This window comes from Bufo bufo, chromosome 3 (genome assembly GCF_905171765.1).
Source record: "Bufo bufo chromosome 3, aBufBuf1.1, whole genome shotgun sequence".
Taxonomy (NCBI): domain Eukaryota; kingdom Metazoa; phylum Chordata; class Amphibia; order Anura; family Bufonidae; genus Bufo; species Bufo bufo.
The window spans coordinates 614,641,018-614,663,485 of record NC_053391.1 but is presented as its reverse complement, the minus strand read 5'-3'; the positions used below and the strand labels follow the sequence as shown (position 1 = coordinate 614,663,485).

At 44.1% G+C, this 22,468-nt stretch overlaps 1 protein-coding gene across 1 annotated transcript in view; it reads right to left on the bottom strand.

The window, feature by feature from the left end:
• Window positions 1-22,468, bottom strand: part of WDFY2 (WD repeat and FYVE domain containing 2) — a 91,342-nt gene that overhangs the window by 46,713 nt on the left and 22,161 nt on the right. Inside the window, exon 2 of the mRNA XM_040426047.1 lies at window positions 21,176-21,243. Coding sequence (XP_040281981.1) covers window positions 21,176-21,243 — 68 coding nt within the window. The remainder of the gene's footprint in view (window positions 1-21,175; window positions 21,244-22,468) is intronic.

The following is a 22,468-nucleotide window of genomic DNA, read 5'->3' as shown; positions in this document are numbered from 1 at the left end:
GTGGCATCCTCTGTGGTATCTTCCCATGAAATCCATTCTTGTTTAGTGTTTTACGTATCGTAGATTCGCTAACAGGGATGTAAGCATATGCCAGAGACTTTTGTAAGATTTTAGCTGACACTCTAGGATTCTTCTTCACCTCATTGAGCAGCCTGCACTGTGCTCTTGCAGTCATCTTTACAGGACGGCCACTCCTAGGGAGAGTAGCAGCAGTGCTGAACTTTCTCCATTTATAGACAATTTCTCTTACCATGGACTGATGAACAGCAAGGCTTTTGGAGATACTTTTTTAACCCTTTTCAGCTTTATGCAAGTCAACAATTCTTAATCGTAGGTCTTCTGAGAGCTCTTTTGTGCGAGGCATCATTCAAATCAGGCAATACTTCTTGTGAAAAGCAAACCCAGAACTGGTGTGTGTTTTTTATAGGGCAGGGCAGCTGTAACCAACACTTCCAATCTCATCTCATTGATTGGACTCCAGTTGGCTGACACCTCACTCCAATTAGCTCCTGGAGATGTCATTAGTCTAGGGGTTCACATACTTTTTCCACCTGCACTGTGAATGTTTACATTTACATGGTGTGTTCAATAAAAACATGGTAACATTTAATTCTATGGTAACATTTATTAGTTTAAGCAGACTGTGATTGTCTATTGTTGCGACATAGATGAAGATCAGATCACATTTTATGACCAATTTGTGCAGAAATCCATATCATTCCAAAGGGTTCACAAACTTTTTCTTGCGACTGTATATACTCTAATAAAAGGGTTCCTCGGACAAAGGCTCGGGAGCCACGTGCGACTCCACAGCTACTGGCAGCAATTATGCACTAATAGCACTATGTAAAGAGAAAAGAGAACCATCTCGCTAGCGCCACCTTGTGGAAGTGGCTCTACTGGTTCTCCTTCGCACTCAGCCAGCCAAAATCCTACTCTGTACTGATGAGGTGAACGCACCCTGAAACAGCTGCCTACAGATGGATATTTGACTCGGCTATTTTCCCTCGTCATATCCACACGGTGGCGCTAGCGAGATGGTTCTCTCTTCTTGGGAGATATCGCTTTGCCTATTGCTTTCCCATGGAGCATGGCCAATAAGTCTCCATACAGAGCTGGTGCGGTACGGTGCAGTGCAGCTCCAATAGCTCAAAAGAAATCAATGCATTATTGAAACCTGGCCAAAGTGACAGAATTGTACAACTGGCGGCTGAAATCACGGTCACTGACTTCCAGAGTCAGGGTCACAGAACAAGGCCAGGACAGTCACTATATTACTACTCTTCTTCTTTTTTTCAAACTAACAAATATTTACTTTAATTTTTTCTTTTTATTAACTAGCTATGATTTCTTCATGAATGCAAAATTTGAGTCAAGGTAGACCATAAAATATCACAGATAATGTCGGTGCTAAAACTGAAAATAATAAATCTTTATTAATATATCAATCTAAAAATAATAATTGGCAGGGAAACCTATTCCAAAAAGATCTCAAAAGAGTGGTCTGAAATCTCTGTTCCATCAGCACAAATGATCCACATAACTTGTGCTGGTGGAACCAAGATTTCAGACCACTCTTTTGGGATCTTTTTGGAATTGGTTTCCCTGCCAATTATTATTTTTAGATCGATATATTAATAAAGATTTATTATTTTTAGTTTCAGTACCGATATTATCTGTAATAATATATTCTAGTTTGGCGCATATCCAATTGGTTAACTTGCGAGCTTCTACAAGTTATACCATAAAGACTATGGACAAACAGGAAGACTTTTTATTACACTTTTAATTAAAAGTATTTTATATAATTAAACATATTAAAAATTATCTTTAATATAAAATGTTGCACCATTTGTCATCTGCAGCTTTATACAAGAAATACAAGACATGCTGCAGAATGCCTTTCTGTGTCAAATTCGTCACAAGCTCTCTGATGGATCACTTTGAAGCCCTCATCTATGCTTTCCTGCATGTGAATATTATTGTGACATCTTTGCAATTTCATTAAATTAATTTACAGGGGTTTCTGGGAGTAGAAAATTGATGATGATGATCTATTCTCATGATAGGTAATCGATTTCTGATCGATGGGGGTCTGGCACAGCGGCGTACTGTGTATAGTGGCTGTGCTTAGTACTGTAGCCCAGGCCTATTCACATGAATGGGACCGAGTTGCACATAGGCCATATGATCGACGAACGTGATGTCAGTAGTCTGGGAAAAGGGCGCAGCCTCTTCAAACAGCTGATCGTCGGGGGTGCTGGTAGTTGGACTCCACAGATCAGCTATTGAGGACATAACCTAAGGATAGGTCATCAATAGTCTACTCCAGGGAAACCCTTTTGAATCAAAATGGATGAGAGCTTACCTAAATCAAAATTAGCACAGTATGGCCTACTGCAGCATGTACTGTATTCTGAGATATACAAGCTGCAGGAGGATATGGTGCAAAATTTGTAATCAAAACCAACTGTAGTTAGGTTTCATTTAATACATACATACATACAATTAATCAAAGGTGTCCATAGCCTTTAAAATATAAATAAGTTACACACCTAACATTCACCTAAGGGAATTGGGAATCAGACTAAACTTTAACTAGTAGACTAGGTTCATATCCGTGGCTCATTTTCCACTCTCTGTTCCAGTACAGTAAGGGCTCATGCACACAAACGTTTTTTATGTGGAACAATTCATTTCAATGAAAAGCAGTTGTCGAGGCTCATCTGCTCCCAAGTTGCAATGGAAGCGCGGATATTCGCCAGGAACTAAGCGATGGTAGAAATGTATAAATGCTTTAAAAGAAAAGGTGCTAAAATCCAGACATGTACATCAGGTCTACGCGTTTCAGATCAATAAATTCAGATCCTTACTCATGACAACAAGATAGTGTGAGACACTCACCTTAAGTAAGGGGCAGGTCAAACATATCAGGTGGACGCAATCAGCAACAGCTCCACCTTTGAGACGTAAAAGCATATACTAAAAAAGACTTCAAAGAAAACAGCAATGTACCAGGGTCAATAATGCAGGATGAGGTCATGCCTGCGGTTAAGACCCATTGGTACACAGGTATCCATGGTGAAGATCCAATAAGATTCTCTGTTTAAAAGAACTCTCCTATGATCACCTCCACGTTTAGGGAATTTGACTCGTTCCACCCCTTGCACAACGAGGCCACTAGTATCACCTGCATGACAAGCCGCATAATGTGAACGGACCGCAGAAACATTCCTGGTCAGCGCATGCGGAATGTCAGAAATATCCCTGCGAATCCTGGTTTTAACCACCTCAGCCCCTATGGCTTAAACACCCTGAAAGACCAGGCCACTTTTTACACTTCTGACCTACCCTACTTTCACCGTTTATTGCTCGGTCATAAAAACTTTTATGAACTCACTATGCCCATCAGCGAATACCTTGGGGTGTCTTCTTTCCAAAATGGGGTCGCTTGTGGGGTAGTTATACTGCCCTGGCATTCTAGGGGCCCAAATGTGTGGTAAGTTGTTTGAAATCAAAATCTGTAAAAATTGACCGGTGAAATCCGAAAGGTGCTCTTTGGAATGTGGGCCCCTTTGCCCACCTAGGCTGCAAAAAAGTGCCACACATGTGGTATCGCCGTACTCAGGAGAAGTTGGGGAATGTGTTTTGGGGTGTCATTTTACATATACCCATGCTGGGTGAGATAAATATCTTGGTCAAATGCCAACTTTGTATAAAAAAAATGGGAAAAGTTGTCTTTTGCCAAGATATTTCTCTCACCCAGCATGGGTATATGTAAAATGACACCCCAAAACACATTCCCCAACTTCTCCTGAGTACGGAGATACCACATGTGTGACACTTTTTTGCAGCCTAGGTGGGCAAAGGGGCCCATATTCCAAAGAGCACCTTTCGGATTTCACCGGTCATTTTTTACACATTTTGATTTCAAACTTCTTACCACACATTTGGGCCCCTAGAATGCCAGGGCAGTATAACTACCCCACAAGTGACCCCATTTTGGAAAGAAGACACCCCCAGGTATTTCGTGATGGGCATAGTGAGTTCATGGAAGTTTTTATTTTTTGTCACAAGTTAGTGGAATATGAGACTTTGTAAGGGGGGAAAAAAAAAAAAAAAAAAAAAAAATCATCATTTTCCGCTAACTTGTGACAAAAAATATAAAATTCTAGGAACTCGCCATGCCCCTCACGGAATACCTTGGGGTGTCTTCTTTCCAAAATGGGGTCACTTGTGGAGTAGTTATACTGCCCTGGCATTTTCCAGGGGCCCTAATGTGTGGTAAGTAGGTAAATGACCTGTGAAATCCGAAAGGTGCTCTTTGGAATGTGGGCCCCTTTGCCCACCTAGGCTGCAAAAAAGTGTCACACATGTGGTATCGCCGTATTTCAGGAGAAGTTGGGCAATGTGTTTTGGGGTGTCTTTTTACATATACTCATGCTGGGTGAGAGAAATATCTCGGCAAAAGACAACTTTTCCCATTTTTTTATACAAAGTTGGCATTTGACCAAGATATTTATCTCACCAGCATGGGTATATGTAAAATGACACCCCAAAACACATTGCCCAACTTTTCCTGAGTACGGCGATACCAGATGTGTGACACTTTTTTGCAGCCTAGATGCGCAAAGGGGCCGACATTCCTTTTATGAGGGCATTTTTAGACATTTGGATCCCAGACTTCTTCTCACGCTTTAGGGCCCCTAAAATGCCAGGGCAGTATAAATACCCCACATGTGACCTCATTTTGGAAAGAAGACACCCCAAGGTATTCAATGAGGGGCATGGCGAGTTCATAGAAATTTATTTTTTTTGGCACAAGTTAGCGGAAATTGATTTTATTTATTTTTTTTCTCACAAAGTCTCCCTTTCCGCTAACTTGGGACAAAAATTTCAATCTTTCATGGACTCAATATGCCCCTCACGGAATACCTGGGGGGTGTCTTCTTTCCGAAATGGGGTCACATGTGGGGTATTTATACTGCCCTGGCATTCTAGGGGCCCTAAAGCGTGAGAAGAAGTCTGGAATATAAATGTCTAAAAATTTTTACGCATTTGGATTCCGTGAGGGGTATGGTGAGTTCATGTGAGATTTTATTTTTTGACACAAGTTAGTGGAATATGAGACTTTGTAAGAAAAAATAATAATTTCCGCTAACTTGGGCCAAAAAAATGTCTGAATGGAGCCTTACAGAGGGGTGATCAATGACAGGGGGGGTGATCAATGACAGGGGGGGTGATCAGGGAGTCTATATGGGGTGATCACCCCCCCGGAAGGCTCCAGGGAGACGCCTGTATGTGTTTTGCGGATCCGATCCATCTATCAGTGGATCCGTAAAAATCATGCGGACATCTGAATGGAGCTTTACAGGGGGGTGATCAATGACAGGGGGGTGATCAGGGAGTCTATATGGGGTGATCACCACAGTCATTGATCACGCCCCTGTAAGGCTCCATTCAGACGTCCGTATGCGTTTTGCGGATCCGATCCATCTATCAGTGGATCCGTAAAAATCATGCGGACATCTGAATGGAGCTTTACAGGGGGGTGATCAATGACAGGGGGTAATCAATGACAGGGGGGTGATCAGGGAGTCTATATGGGGTGATCACCACAGTCATTGATCACGCCCCTGTAAGGCTCCATTCAGACGTCCGTATGCGTTTTGCGGATCCGATCCATCTATCAGTGGATCCGTAAAAATCATGCGGACATCTGAATGGAGCTTTACAGGGGGGTGATCAATGACAGGGGGGTAATCAATGACAGGGGGGTGATCAGGGAGTCTATATGGGGTGATCACCACAGTCATTGATCACGCCCCTGTAAGGCTCCATTCAGACGTCCGTATGCGTTTTGCGGATCCGATCCATCTATCAGTGGATCCGTAAAAATCATGCGGACATCTGAATGGAGCTTTACAGGGGGGTGATCAATGACAGGGGGGTAATCAATGACAGGGGGGTGATCAGGGAGTCTATATGGGGTGATCAGGGGTGATCAAGGGTGATCAAGGGTGAATAAGGGGTTAATAAGTGACAGGGGGGGGGGGTGTAGTGTAGTGGTGCTTAGTGCAACATATTACTGAGCTACCTGTGTCCTCTGGTGGTCGATCCAAACAAAGGGGACCACCAGAGGACCAGGTAGCAGGTATATTAGACGCTGTTATCAAAACAGCGTCTAATATACCTGTTAGGGGTTAAAAAAATCACATCTCCAGCCTGCCAGCGAACGATCGCCGCTGGCAGGCTGGAGATCCACTCTCTTACCTTCCGTTCCTGTGAGCGTGCGCGCCTGTGTGCGCGCGTTCACAGGAAATCTCGCGTCTCGCGAGATGACGCATATATGCGTGACTGTGCGCAGGGCTGCCACCTCCGGAACGCGATCCTGCGTTAGGCGGTCCGGAGGTGGTTAAGGCTGTTAGAAGTACAGCCTATATACTGTAGGCGGCATATCATGCAGGTGATACAATACACCACAAAATTAGTGTTACAGTTGATGTACTGTTTCAAAGTGAAGGTTTTTTGGTTGGACGCAGAGACAACAGTTTGGCCAAATAATAAATGATTGCAACAGGTGGAAATGCAGTGCCCGCATTTGTAATTTCCTTTGACACGTAACCAACTCTGCTGTATCTGGGAGTCATCCAAAAAAAAACTAGGGCTGACACGTTGGCCCAAAGTGGGCAACAAGACGCTCAGCAACTGAACTGAGCTCTTCCTTAAAGCTCGCATCACTGGAGCAATTCCGTCTGAGGCGTATGAATTTGCCTCTAGGAATATTGCGGACAACATGAGCAGGATGACAGGAGGACGCAAAGAGAGTGCTGTTGCCTGCAGCCTCCTTGCTGTAAGTACGGGTGACTATATTAGATTCAGTGACATTGCCCATCAAAGTCAAATCCAAAAATGCGATGGATGTACAATTGAAATTAATAGTGATATTATTATTAGTGAGTTATTATTTAGGAACTCCTCAAACAGTGGTATGGCAGTGTGGTCATCTGACCAAATGAACAATAAGTCATCGATATAACGGCCATACCACTGTAATGAGGGGGCCCAAATATTGTGATCGGAAAAAAGATAACATTGTTCCCACCACACCATGTAGATGTTAGCCATGGAGGGCGAAAATGTTGCCCCCATGGAAACACCAGTGCGTTGTAGGAAAAAGCGGTGGTTAAACATGAATACATTATGTTTAAGCAGAAAGTGGACAACATCACATATGTAGTCCTGAAATCCACGCTGTAATCAGCATTAGTGTTCAAGAACCATCGTAAAGAGGCAATGGCTGAAGCGTGAGGAATGACAGTATATAAAGATGTTACATCCGCAGTTATCCAGACATACTCCGGTCTCCAAGGAAATTTGTAGAAGGACTGAAGTACAGTTCTGGTATCTAAAAGGAAACCCGGAATAGTCTGGACAAGCGGCTGCAACAAACTGTCAACCCACGCAGACAACCGCTCCGTAAACTATCCTTTACCGGCCACAATGGGCCGCATGGATGGAGGGAAACCCGGCTTGTGGATCTTGGGCAAAGAGTGGAATATGGGAATAATAGGATGTAAAACATGTATAAAATCAGCTTGTTTCTGATCCATAAAACCATTCTTAACTCCCAAAGACAACAAGGAAAGTAAACCACTTTGAAACTGGGGGGTAGGGTCATGTGACATCTCCAGATATGTGTCCGAATCTCCTTCTTCATTTACATCATTCTACCATCGCTTAGTTCCTGGCGAATATCCGTGCTTCCATTGCAACTTGGGACCAGGTGAGCCTCGACAACTGCTTTTCTTGGATTCACCTTTACTCAGGAACTGTTTGAGTGCTCCCGGTGTCTGCAACTTATATCCAGTGCTGAATATTTTATGGATACCAGTAACATGTCTCACACCTCCCTTAGAGTCATTGATAATTGTGATGAAAGACTCAAAAAGATTAATGCTATATTTAATATAGAGGATGAGGATTCACGCAATGTTTTGGATCTTCTCTTGAAAAGTTGCTCACACGTGAAACGCACACCTGGTGGGACTTAACCTTATTACAAAAGTATGTGGATAGAGGAATCCTTCCTTGCGGCCTGAGGCTGCAAAAGAAACCTACCACCATATACTCAGAAGATTTTGTCATCAAATGGCAAGCTATATTGTCGGATTGCTCCATTAAATTAATGGGACTGATCATTTCATATGAGGAAGGAGACCCTGGTTAATCTCCGGGAAGAAATAAGAGTCACTCAAAATCTCATTGCACCCCTGGCAAATTCGTCCACGTTCTTTGATTTAGATGAGAAACTCCAGTCGAATTTAAATAAAATGGAGGATAGTCTAATTGCCATCAAGCAGGACAAATAATGCAGAGACATGCAAGATTATAAAACTAATAATGTTTACAACTGGTCTGATGCTAGAACTAGCACTCCTTGCTCTATTATGAGAAAAACATATCGAGGAAAAAAACCAAGATCTGCTAAAGTCAGCTTCAGCTCCACAGACATCGACTCTTCTGATTCAGCGGCAGATACCGCACGTCCTAGTGCACTGTTCACATCTCACGTTACCGCAGAGGGAATCACCTGCTCTGGGAAGCCAGCGAAAAACGCAGAGCAGGGCGCAGACATAAGAAAAGGCGAGCGCTATCCCTCGCGCCAGAGAAAAACATAATTTATTCTCAAGTGATCAACATTTCTTCCAAGATACTCTCCCAACCACAGATTGAAGTTTTATCTAAAGGACTATCCTTTTCACCAACGTGCCATTTTGACATCTACAAGACCATACTGGACGTAACATAATTAGCCCGGGACCTCACCTTGAAGAAACACTTTGCTCATATCGACGCAGAAGAATCCTCTCCTGCTAGTTCTGCTCTGTTTTTACTTCTCCTGCGATGACTACCTCCAGTGAGACAACATTGTCCTTTCAGGAACTTGTTCACATCTCTCATCTTCAGCAATGTCATGATGTTTCTAATTCCCTGTCTGTCCATGATTTTTCTCATAATTTTGTTACTCACAATCGTGACTTTTATCCTGTACAGTCTCGCTCTCTGGCTCTTGATCATTTTCAGGAATCAGTGGAGCGAGATCTGTTTGCATTGAGGGATACATGCCAGACAGTGGCCAAATTTAATACTAATTGTAATCTGGCTATTGCTGAAAAAGCGGCTCTAAAAGAGCTTGAGAGTATGAAGGATGTCATGGACCACTCCATATATGCGTCCCAAAATCTTCTCATGTTAGGAGATTCGGACACATATCTGGAGAGGTCACATGACCCCACCCCCAGTTTCAAAGTGGTTTACTTTCCTTGTTGTCTTTGGGAGTTAAGAATGGTTTTATGGATCAGAAACAAGCTGATTTTATACATGTTTTACATCCTATTATTCCCATATTCCACTCTTTGCCCAAGATCCACAAGCCGGGTTTCCCTCCATCCATGCGGCCCATTGTGGCCGGTAAAGGATAGTTTACGGAGCGGTTGTCTGCGTGGGTTGACAGTTTGTTGCAGCCGCTTGTCCAGACTATTCCGGGTTTCCCTTTAGATACCAGAACTGTACTTCAGTCCTTCTACAAATTTCCTTGGAGACCGGAGTATGTCTGGATAACTGCGGATGTAACATCTTTATATACTGTCATTCCTCACGCTTCAGCCATTGCCTCTTTACGATGGTTCTTGAACACTAATGCTGATTACAGCGTGGAATTTCAGGACTACATATGTGATGTTGTCCACTTTCTGCTTAAACATAATGTATTCATGTTTAACCACCGCTTTTTCCTACAACGCACTGGCGTTTCCATGGGGGCAACATTTTCGCCCTCCATGGCTAACATCTACATGGTGTGGTGGGAACAATGTTATCTTTTTTCCGATCACAATATTTGGGCCCCCTCATTACAGTGGTATGGCCGTTATATCGATGACTTATTGTTCATTTGGTCAGGTGACCACACTGTCATACCACTGTTTGAGGAGTTCCTAAATAATAACTCACTAATTATAATATCACTATTAATTTCAATTGTACATCCATCGCATTTTTGGATTTGACTTTGATGGGCAATGTCACTGAATCTAATATAGTCACCCGTACTTACCGCAAGGAGACTGCAGGTAACAGCACTCTCTTTGCGTCCTCCTGTCATCCTGCTCATGGTGTCCGCAATATTCCTAGAGGCGAATTCATACGCCTCAGACGGAATTGCTCCAGTGATGCGAGCTTCAAGGAAGAGCTCAATTCAGTTGCTGAGCGTCTTGTTGCCCGTGGACACAGCAATAGCAGTCTGTCACAGGCCGGGGCACAAGTCAAGCTCAAATCACGGTTGGACTTCGTTTTTCCAAAAAATAAGTTTAGCAGCCGCTTCAATTCTAATAGTGAAGTCTCTAAGAATAGGGCCCCAGTCTTTTCCACAAATTACAGTGTCGAATACAGCAAGATCTGTCACATAATCAGAAAACATCTGTCCTTGTTGCGCATGGATGGACAGTGGTCTGATGTTCTCAGCTCTAATATCAAATGTATTGCTCGTCGAGCGCCCACTTTGGGCCAACGTGTCAGCCCTAGTTTGTTTTTGGATGACTCCCAGATACAGCAGAGTTGGTTACGTGTCAAAGGAAATTACAAATGCGGGCACTGCATTTCCACCTGTTGCAATCATTTATTGATTGGCCAAACTGTTGTCTCTGCGTCCAACCAGAAAACCTTCACTTTGAAACAGTACATCAACTGTAACACTAATTTTGTGGTGTATTGTATCACCTGCATGATATGCCGCCTACAGTATATAGGCTGTACTTCTAACAGCCTTAAAACCAGGATTCGCAGGGATATTTCTGACATTCCTCATGCGCTGACCAGGAATGTGAACTGACCGCAGAAACATTATGCGGCTTGTCATGCAGGTGATACTAGTGGCCTCGTTGTGCAAGGGGTGGAACAAGTCAAATTCCCTAAACGTGGAGGTGATCATAGGAGAGTTCTTTTAAACAGAGAATCTTATTGGATCTTCACCATGGATACCTGTGTACCAATGGGTCTTAACCGCAGGCATGACCTCACACTGCATTATTGACCCTGGTACATTGCTGTTTTCTTTCAAGTCTTTTTTAGTATATGCTTTTACGTCTCAGAGGTGGAGCTGTTGCTGATTGCGTCCACCTGATATGTTTGACCTGCCCCTTACTTAAGGCGAGTGTCTCACACTATCTTGTTGTCATGAGTAAGGATCTGAATTTATTGATCTGAAACACGTGGACCTGCCCGATACCCCTGAGGACGCCAAGTGTTTGGCGAAACATGTCGGGGGGCAGAGTGTGAATAGTGTGTGTTTTTTAGACCGCGTGTGCCTGTGAGAAGTGACTACCACGGAGATTGCATAGAACAGGGAGGCCTGCTAAGAGGGAAGGCATCATAGTCTCCTAGCCCTAGTGCACTGTGAGAGAACAGTGCTAGCACATGTTAGAACGGTAGTAACCGTATAGAGTAGGGGAGCCTGCGAGGCAGGAAACATAGGAGAGCCTCTTAGCTAGCCTGCACGGTGATACAAAAAGTGCAAATACTAGTGACAACGATTAGAAATAATAAACTCACAGACACGGCTGAGAATTTTAAACGTTAGTAATAAGTCGAAACATTCCTTTCAGCTGCCAAGCGCACATGTAACAGGTCAGCCAGTGTCATAGATAGAAATCTGCTTACAGAAGCCTTTTAAAGATGCGCTAAATTTATCAAACAACGTGCTATGTTTGATAAATTTGGCACAAATTATGGTAACATGGACTCAAGCAAAAAAAATAAAATAAGAATGGGCCAAATTGCACACTAATACTTGCAGTGATAAAAAAAAGCTAAAAACTCTTCCTTCAGTAAACTAGCCGTGTGCAACCGCCAAGAGGGAGAGGAGAGTGGCTAGCCCTCTGCAAGACGCCATACGTTTTTATAATTTCAGCTAGGGTCCTGCTGAGTACTGTAACAGCATATATAGTTGGTCAATCTGAACAGAAGTAGAGAGGAGGCAACAGCTTGAGCCTCTGCCATCAGTGGTGGCCTGGGCAGCCGACCAGGAGCCAAAGATTGTCTGCGAGAATGGTGCAAAACTGCAAGGTGAAGTGATCCTTGAACCTGCACATATATGGTCACATAACCATACCTGGTCCTGCAGCCAGAGGACACAACAGCAAGGATACACAAGAGGAGAAGAGAGTGAGCCACGGTGTAAGAGTCTAGAGTATTGGGGGATGGGGGAGGCATTCTGGTCAGGAATCTGTATTAATTTAGGGAGTTTAGTATGGGGTCTGTGTTTATTCCAGGCTCTAGTCTGGGGTCTGCAGTAAGTTAGATGTCTGGTCTGGGGTCTAAAATTGTTGTGCTTGCTACAAAGGGTTGGGATTGCTGTAAAAGCGAGGGGCCAAAGATGTCTTGGCAGAACACAATGCTGAACTTGTTATGGTGGAATGCAAGCAATTCTGTCATGTATTCAGTCATCAGATACACTAAGAAATATTTTTTTAAAAGTCAGGTAAAGGTCAAGTTTCATTGAGTCCCAATGCCACAGGTGTATAAAATCCAGCACCAAGCCATGCAGTCTGCCTTTATAATCATTCGTAGAATTGGTAGTTTTAAAGCGCTTACTGAATTTGATCGAGGTCCTATAATAGGAGGCCTCTACTGCAACAAGTCAGTTGGAGAAATCTCTTCCCTCCTAGATATTCCATCATCAACTGTGAGTGGTATTACTGCAAAGTGGAAGCGTATAGGAGCCAAAGCAAATCAACCACGGAATGGAGACCACGTAAAGTTACAGAGCAGGGTCCCAGAGTGTCGCCAAGTGTATAGTGCAGAGTCCAAACCTCCTCTGGCAACATCAGCATAAACATTCCCGGAAGCTTCATGGCATGGGTTTCTATGGCTGAGCAGCTGCATGGAAGCCTTACATCGCCAAGCACAATGCCAAGCGTTGGATGAAGTGGTATAAAGCATTCCACTACTGGACTCTGGAGCTGTGGAAATGTGTTCTGTGGAGTCAAGCATCACATTGCTCTATCTGGCAGTCTGATGAACAAGCCTGGGTAGGGCAAATGCCAGGAGAACGTTACCTGCCTGACTGCATTGTGCCAATTGTAAAGTTTGGTAGAGGATGGATAATGCTAGGGGGTTGTTTTTCAGGAGTCGGCCTCGGCCCCTTCGTTCCAGTGAAGGGAAATCTTAATGCTTCAGCATACCAAGACATTTTGGACAATTGTATGCTTCCAACTTTGTGGGAACAGTTTGGTAAAAGCTCTTTTCTGTTCCAGCATGACTGTACCCAGTGCATTAAGCAAGCTCCATGAAGGCATGGTTGGGCGAGTCTAGTGTAGAAGAACTTGACTTGCCCGAACAGAGCCCTGACCTCAACTCTTTGCAACAACTTTGGGATGAACTAGAACCAAGACTGCAAGCCAGGTCCTCTCATCCAACATCAGTGTCTGACCTCACAAATGCTCTTCTGGATGAAAGGCAAAAATACCCACAGATAATATTCCAAAACTTTGTAGTAAGCCTTCCCAGAAGAGTAGAAACTTTTTTCACTGCAAAGGAAGAGGAAGGGGGGGGAGGGGGGGGGCGGGGTCAGACCCATATTCATTCCTATGGATTTACAATGGGATGTCATAAAAGCTCCTGTAGGTGTGATGTGTAGGTGTCCCAATACTTTTGTGCATGTAGTGTATGCAATGGCGAATTATAACAGGGGCTTTTTAGTCGGCAGCCCCGGGCCCGGCATCGCTGGGGGGGGACCCAACGCCAACCCAAACGCCCACATACTGCGGAGGGGCAAGGAAGCGCATAGCTCCCTGCCCCGCTGACGATCACGCCATAGGATTCAAGCCTAGTAGGCATGAGGCCTATGCAGTAGTAAAATCCCGGCTCAGGCGGGCACGATGACGTCATCGCTTGCCTGTGCAAGGACGCAGCACAGTAACGTGTGTGCGCCTGCTGGCCCTACCAGCAGCGGGTGAGCGCCTAGACATAGGTATTTAGCTTTTAATTTTTATTTTATATGCCAACTTTGGTGGACATTACTGGAGGAGGCCCAGGAGGACATATTAGTAAGGGCAGTAGGGGCAAATACATTGGGGGCAAATTACTATATGGCAGCTGTGTGGGGGAGAAATTACTATGTGAGGGCAGTGTGAGGGGAAATTACTACGGGAGGATTACTATGTGAGGGCTGTGTGGGGGCAAATTATTATGGGAGGATTACTGTGTGGGAGCAGTGGGGGGGGGGGGGGGGAAAATTACTGTGTAGAAATATAATAATGCTGTAAAATACATGCATGTAGAAGCTGGAGAAAGGCCAGGTGGAGCAACTGGTTAAGCCTGCCCTGGCCAGACTCTCATGCCTGCCATCTATGTGCACCAATATTTAGTGAAATTTACCATTCCCCTTAGCCAGAGCTGTTTTTCTAGGAATATAACTGATAAGCTAGTAAAAACAGCCAAAACATAAAATAAATTTAATAAAATTACCTATTCACTGTACTTGGTTTCGTTTTTTTTCCTTTTTTTATTATAGCGATCATCCAGAATTAGAAGAACATGACCGCTTTTCTTCCAGAAACATTACCACACCTGCGTTTGGGTTATGTCTGATATTAGGGCACAATAATACGGCGTGCTCGTGTGGCGTTTGCGAAACGTCCGAGCTGCGTTCAATTACCACACAGCCGAAAAGGCCGCAGCAGGCTCAAATGAAACTAATGAGACCACACTGTTCAGTGAGTCTGCTTTGTTAATGGCCACGCGGTATTGAAGGTGCCGCACAACCATTTACAATACAGACCCACTCAACAGTGCGGTCTCATTTGTTTAATTAGAGCTCACTGTGGCCCTTTCAGCCACACGGTAATAGAACGCGGCAAGGCTCTGTCACAAGCGCCACAAGACCGCGCCGTGTGGTTGTACACTCACAGCTAAGATCCATTGAACTAAATGGGACTAAGCTGCAATAACACATAACCACACACAGGCGGTGCTGTTTCCGGAAGAAATGTTTTTTTTTCTAATTCTGGACAACCCCTTTAAGCCTAATGGCAAGTAGGCTTCTGCAACTTTTGTGACTGAACTCAAGTTGTGCACTGTTCTGAATGGCCTGTAAGATTATTAACTATTCAACACCTGCAAAGGGGTAGTCCATATTTTTGACATTGATGACCTATCCACTTGAAACAGGTCCCATCAGGGGCGTAGCTAAAAGCTCATTGGGCCGCCTCAGGCTCCTGGTCCCGGTAGCAACTGCTACCTCTGCACCCCCTATAGCTACACCTCTGGGTCCCAGTGAGAGACGCATAAACCTGCAGCTCTCACTCCCAACCCAACTCCCAGGCCATATCTTTGGTTTTACAGCACCTAAAACTATGATCTATGTGGCATTCTGTTTAAGCAGATGTGACTACTAAGGCATACGAATAGCCATGGAAGTCACAGGACCAAGCCACATCCTTGTCCTGTGGGGATTGGAAGCAGCCAGAAATGGGGCAGCCCCACAGACAAGGCAGGGACTGTTGATCAGTGACTGAATACTGCCACAAAACGCTATGGGGGAGGTTTATCAAAACTGGTGTAACGGAAAACTGGCTTAGTTGCCCATAGCAACCAATCAGATTTCACCTTTCATTTTCAAAAGGAGCTCTGAATAATGAAAATGGAATCGGAGACTTAACTCATGTTGGTTGAACTGTTAAGAAGCCATTTTTAGCTACTGATGAGCCATTAGTCACAGCAACATCCACTCACATGATTAAAGTGAGACAGAGAGACAGACAGGTAGAGAAAGAAAGAGGCAAGCAGAAAGAGAGAGAGAGAGAGAGAGGCAAGCAGAAAGAGAGAGAGAGAGGCAAGCAGAAAGAGAGAGAGAGAGGCAAGCAGAAAGAGAGAGAGAGAGAGGCAAGCAGAAAGAGAGATGCAAACAGGCAGGGAGAGAAAAAGGGAAGCCATCTACTGTGTTTTTTTTATTCATTTTTTACTCTCTGCCTTTCAAGAGCCATAACTTTTTATTTTTCTGTTTACATAGTCGTATGAGGACTTGTGGGGCAAGCTGTACCTTCTAATGGCACCAGTTAATTCACCATAAAAAGAAGGAATTGGAGAAAAAAAATTATTCTGTCTTTGTTTTATGCGTTTTATATTTTCACGGCGTTCAGTGTATGGTAACAATTACATTAGAACTTTATTCCATGGGTCAGAACCATAAGGCCCCATTTGAATGACCGTATTTTTGCTCCACATTCGATTCACTTCAATTGTGCCGCAAAAAATGCTGATAGCACACAGTGTGCTGTCCGCATCCATATGTCCGTTATGCAGTCCCACAAAAAAAACAGAACATGTCCAATACTTGTCCGTTTTGCAGACAAGAATAGGCATGGTTACAATGGGTCTACAAAAAAAAAAAAAAAAAAAAATGCTGCAACACAGAAGTCACATGAACGTCATCCATATTATTTGAGGATCCGCGTCTTGCAGACTGCAAAATACACTGCTCAAAAAAATAAAGGGAACACAAAAATAGAATTAAATATTCTTCTGAAATACTTTGTTCTTTACATAGTTGAATGTGCTGACAACAAAATCACACAAAAATAAAAAAATGGAAATCAAATTTTTTAACCCATTTGGAGTCACACTCAAAATTAAAGTGGAAAAACACACTACAGGCTGATCCAACTTTGATGTAATGTCCTTAAAACAAGTCAAAATGAGGCTCAGTAGTGTGTGTGGCCTCCACGTGTCTGTATGACCTCCCTACAACACCTGTGCATGCTCCTGATGAGGTGGCGGACGGTCTCCTGAGGGATCTCCTCCCAGACCTGAACTAAAGCATCTGCCAACTCCTGGACAGTCTGTGGTGCAACGTGACATTGGTGGATAGAGCGAGACATGATGTCCCAGATGTGCTCAATTGAATTCAGGTCTGGGGAACGGGCGGGCCAGTCCATAGCATCAATGCCTTCGTCTTGCAGGAACTGCTGACACAGTCCAGCCACATGAGGTCTAGCATTGTCTTGCATTAGGAGGAACCCAGGGCCAACCGCACCAGCATATGGTCTCACAAGGGGTCTGAGGATCTCATCTCGGTACCTAATGGCAGTCAGGCTACCTCTGGCGAGCACATGGAGGGCTGTGCGTCCCTCCAAAGAAATGCCACCCCACACTATTACTGACCCAATGCCAAACCGGTCATGCTGGAGGATGTTGCAGGCAGCAGAACGTTCTCCACGGCGTCTCCAGACTCTGTCACGTCTGTCACATATGCTCAGTGTGAACCTGCTTTCATCTGTGAAGAGCCCAGGGCGCCAGTGGCGAATTTGCCAATCTTGGTGTTCTCTGGCAAATGCCAAACGTCCTGCACAGTGTTGGGCTGTAAGCACAACCCCCACCTGTGGACGTCGGGCCCTCATATCACCCTCATGGAGTCTGTTTCTGACCGTTTGAGCAGACACATGCACATTTGTGGCCTGCTGGAGGTCATTTTGCAGGGCTCTGGCAGTGCTCCTCCTGTTCCTCCTTGCACAAAGGCGGAGGTAGCGAGCGGTCCTGCTGCTGGGTTGTTGCCCTCCTACGGCCTCCTCCACGTCTCCTGATGTACTGGCCTGTCTCCTGGTAGCGCCTCCATGCTCTGGACACTACGCTGACAGACACAGCAAACCTTCTTGCCACAGCTCGCATTGATGTGCCATCCTGGATAAGCTGCACTACCTGAGCCACTTGTGTGGGTTGTAGACTCCGTCTCATGCTACCACTAGAGTGAAAGCACCGCCAGCATTCAAAAGTGACCAAAACATCAGCCAGGAAGCATAGGACTTAGAAGTGGTCTGTGGTCACCACCTGCAGAACCACTCCTTTATTGGGGGTGTCTTGCTAATTGCCTATAATTTCCACCTGTTGTCTACTCCATTTGCACAACAGCATGTGAAATTGATTGTCACTCAGTGTTGCTTCTTAAGTGGACAGTTTGATTTCACAGAAGTGTGATTGACTGGAGTTACATTGTGTTGTTTAAGTGTTCCCTTTATTTTTTTTGAGCAGTGTACATACAATCATGTGAATGCACCCTCAGAGTGATCTCAAATTTATAATGTGACGGACTGAACTGTCACTGGGGCTGCTGGAGAGGCCTGAGGGCTAGCCTCCTTCCTATGGACTATGGACCCAAAACTATGGAGACCCGCCCCCCCCTCCCATTATTCTACAAAGGGAAAAATGGGTAGTTTCTGCCGGTGAGTGATTACGTTATCCCATTGTGTTGGTTAATTGTATCACATGTGCGTGTATTCTGCCTGTAATTGCATGTGATTGGTTTAGGTAAAAACTGTCTCAGTCTTCCACAAGGTCCCCATGGGGAGTGTCCCTTGCTGGAAGACCTGCATAAAAGGCTGGCATGTAGCCTCATTGAAGCGTCCTGTTCTACCCTTCATGAAGTCTGGGCTCATGTTTGGGGGATTGGAGAACTACACTCTGGGGATTGCTATAATCATTATACACTCCAGAGTATAATCCCTAGCTCTTGTAAGAGCTTGTTCCTGCATCGCTCTCTGAAAGAAGAGAGGGTCACCCACTGGAACCTGGAAACCTTGTCGTAGGTCCAGGGTGGGTAGAAGACGACGAGATCCCAACCAAGCTACGGTGGTTTGTGGGATCGGCAGTGCTTACGGTGTCGAGCGGAGTGCTTGGAGCCCTCGGGAAGCACTAGGAGCATCCATCAACGGAGGTACCAAGTCGGGCTGCTAGGAGATCCGTTACATATATAGCTTTTTCTTTTTTTGTTTTAATACTGTAAAAAAGAAGCTTTGCATCGCCATATTCTGACACCTATAACTTTGTTGTATTTCAGTCTACGGAGCTCTGTAATGGCTTGTTTTTGTGGGGAAATCTGTAGATTTTGTTGATACAATTTTCGTATCTGTATGACTTTATGATCACTTTTTATTAAATATTTTTGGGTTGGCAGAGTTACAAAAAAAAAACGATTTGGCCATTTTGAAGTTGTTTCCCCGTTATGCTCTTCATCATATGGCATAAATACTTTTATGAAGACCAAAGAATGTATATAAATGCAGCTCATCCTGAAAATAATACTTTTTTTTTTTATTTTTTTTTTGTACACTGCAAAACTAGAAGCAGCAAGTGCACAAGCTGCAAAAACCTGGCAGCTGCAGGACAATAAGAGGTTCAATCAAGTAGACAGCAGGCTTACGCGTATTTGTAGATGTCTGTGCAGTCCAAAATGAGGGATGTAAAAATGCTGCTGGGCCCTGCCTGCGATCAATCATATTCATGTACTGATAGGATTGCTACCAATTTTATATGGAAAGCACATATTGATTCGCAGCTGACAGTCAGCGGAGATGTAAGCATCCAAACAGTGAAGTATATGAAGTATCTTACCCAGCCGGGATCACCGGATTATACTCAACACCTGTTTTGGTCCGTACATTGCAGGTGATGCTGAAGGTGAATCAGGTCCCCGATATAAGTTAGCAGTGACATGATGTGCCCCTGCCCTGTTAGTAATCGGCACTTACAGCTTTATGTTAGCTGATCCGCTGCCGTGGTTGGCGCATGCACAATGTGTTCTCATCGATGGCTGAGCAGCGTGGTGCCACGGACGTTGTAGATAATCTACAACAAGCAGCGGAACAGGTAGTAAATTTGATCATCCGGATGCATAAGATACTGACGATAGGCCGCCACTGTAAAAAGGCTGGACAACCCCTTCAAATGACCGCTTAGATGCAGTGGTCGCAAATCCCCACAGCATCTGAGGGGTTAAAGTCCGTAATCTGAGTTGTCTCCGATCACGGACTCTGCTGGCAGATATCTGCTGTGTTAAAGACATGTACGGCTGAAGGAGTTTATAGGGACACTTCTAACAATTTCCTAAATGTGATTTCTATGTAAATTTTTTAAGTCAATCTATGTATTCTACTTCTTTTTTTTTAGCACGGTAAACAGCCTTGCTTGACTTTTTCAGTCAGACCATCACTTCTGTGGGTATCTTTATCTAGGCCTATCAAGAAAACAATAGAGCTGTCATACTGTTATCCCAAGTCTACCCCTACTATTATCATGAGGTTTACCCATAAGATAACATAATTCTCTCACAGTAGCAGTAAACTGACAGAGGATTGCCTATCTATATAGGAGTTTTATCTCTCTGTGCTGGCTGCTACAGAAGGACAAGATTTTGTATAAAATGTTTAATGGCATAGTACTGCCCAAATGAAAAAGAAAAACTGCCCCAAAAAAGTGCTTTGCTATGAATAGTGGGGGACATTTATCTAAACTGGCGTTAAAAAAAAAGTCAAAAATTATGGTGTACGGCATATTTGCGCCATGATTTGAGACTTACTGAGCTTCATGTTACTTGCGTTAAAGGAGCAGGGCTTAAAAGGAAGGGGCAGGGCTTCCCACTGCCCCCGAATTTACTAAAGCTTACGCCAAAAACTGGCGTCAGTTACAGCTCTAGTCTACGCCAGCCCCTACCTTACAAAGATTTGAGGCTCTGGTGCACGGGAGGGCCAGAGATGTGTCTAATTTATTAAGAGGCATCTGTCTCTTCATAAAATAGACACCTCTCACTCTGGTGCAAAGGGGGATCAAGAATGGTGTATGGGGAAAAATGAAAGGTGGAATCTGATTGGTTGCTATGGGAAACTAAGCCAGTTCTACTTTACATCAGTTTGATAAATCTCCCCCAATGGATGTAGACCTCTCAGAACATGTTAAATTGGAAAGCTATTGTTCAGCAGTGAATGTGAAAACAGTCATGACACCAGTAAATCAGCTATGACCTCATTCTTCCCGTAGTCGGGTCTGTTAGGCTGCCGGTACACTATGTGGTCTGGCAGCTAATTGCCGGGCCGCAGCGGTACATGCCATATGAAACAAACACCGAGTCCAGCTGTGGCCCAACGATTAGTAGTGATTCACATGCAGATCCCGCTGCTGGACCAAGTTGTGTATGGGCAACCTCAATGCAGACATTTGAGCAGTTATTGATTAGGGCACATTCACTTGACAGTGGGGAAAAAAAGCATTAAAACGGTCCATTTTACTCTGTACTGTAATTGTGTGACATTTGTGAATATGATCAATGACAAATCAATAACAGCCATACCTGGCATAGCGTGATAAATACTGGGCCAGAACTGACCGCTGTCCCTCTTCATCCACACACGGACAGTCCTAAAACAATGGCAAACAAAAAGATTCACACATATTTTAGTTACTTAGGCACAGTGAAAACATTTTTTAAAGAGGTTTTCCGGTTTTAAATTATTACATCTATTAGTTTAGAGAACATACCATTTTCTAATATAAGTTTATTTAAAATGTATTACTTATTATATTCGCACAATAGCCTCTCTCTAAGGAAAGAGAATGTTACAGCACATTTGAGTCCTGTAAAATGCATCTGCAGGAGATCCAATTAGGACTAAAGATAGTGCCAGTCATGTGACCCTCAAGCCTGTCATGTGATCTCTGGCATTCATATGTATACAGTATATACAGCATTACTGCCTGCAGCAGCACCTCATCTGGTCTGTGTAAAAGTACTTCTGACATTGTTCTCCCTTTCTCCCCTCTGTTGTGTTTGTAATTTTTTTTATTTATTAACAGCATGACATCACCTAGAGACAGGCTGCCATTTTGCATATCACCTGGAAACAGGCAGCCATGTAAACACAAATACAGTGAAGTAGTTGTTGTAATAGCCACAATGGTTTCCACCATTACTTCTATGCAGTTATCCCATGGAGGTGTCCTGTATTCTGACACACATCCACTGGACTCTCAGCGATCACGTGTGCATGAACAGCATGTCACTGCTGGTGGCGGCGATTGCCTGCAGCATAACGTGAGCGATAAACATTTTACTGCTGCAGGTCTAAGAGATCAGAGTATCGAGCACCGGAGAGGCAGCACATTAAAGTGTTATTTTTTTATACACTGCTCCTCACATCATTTTAATAAATCTGGCATAACCCCTCTAAATGGGAAGAAGCTGCAGTGCCACGCACAATAAAATAGAGAGTGCTGTGTCTGGCAAACAATGAAGCCGCAGCGCTCACCGCACCACGGCCACCATGCGTCGAGAGGCAGGCGCCACACCTATCTGAGGTTCATGGCCTATCCTAAGAATAGGTCATCCGTATTAAAATCTTGGACACCCCTTGAAGTAAGAACTAAACAATTACATTGCAATTTGACTAAAAACAGGCAAATAATATATTAACAAAACCAACCATCGCACAATATATAAATAGATAACACATGAAGTGCTGTAATGTCCCGTAAGAATCCAAGGCACCAAGATCCATAAAAGCAGACTCAATTTATTATGGGTGCAACCATTAGGACGGGTGGAGGCCCTTCTGTGTGACATCTGCATCCTCTATAACCACACAAG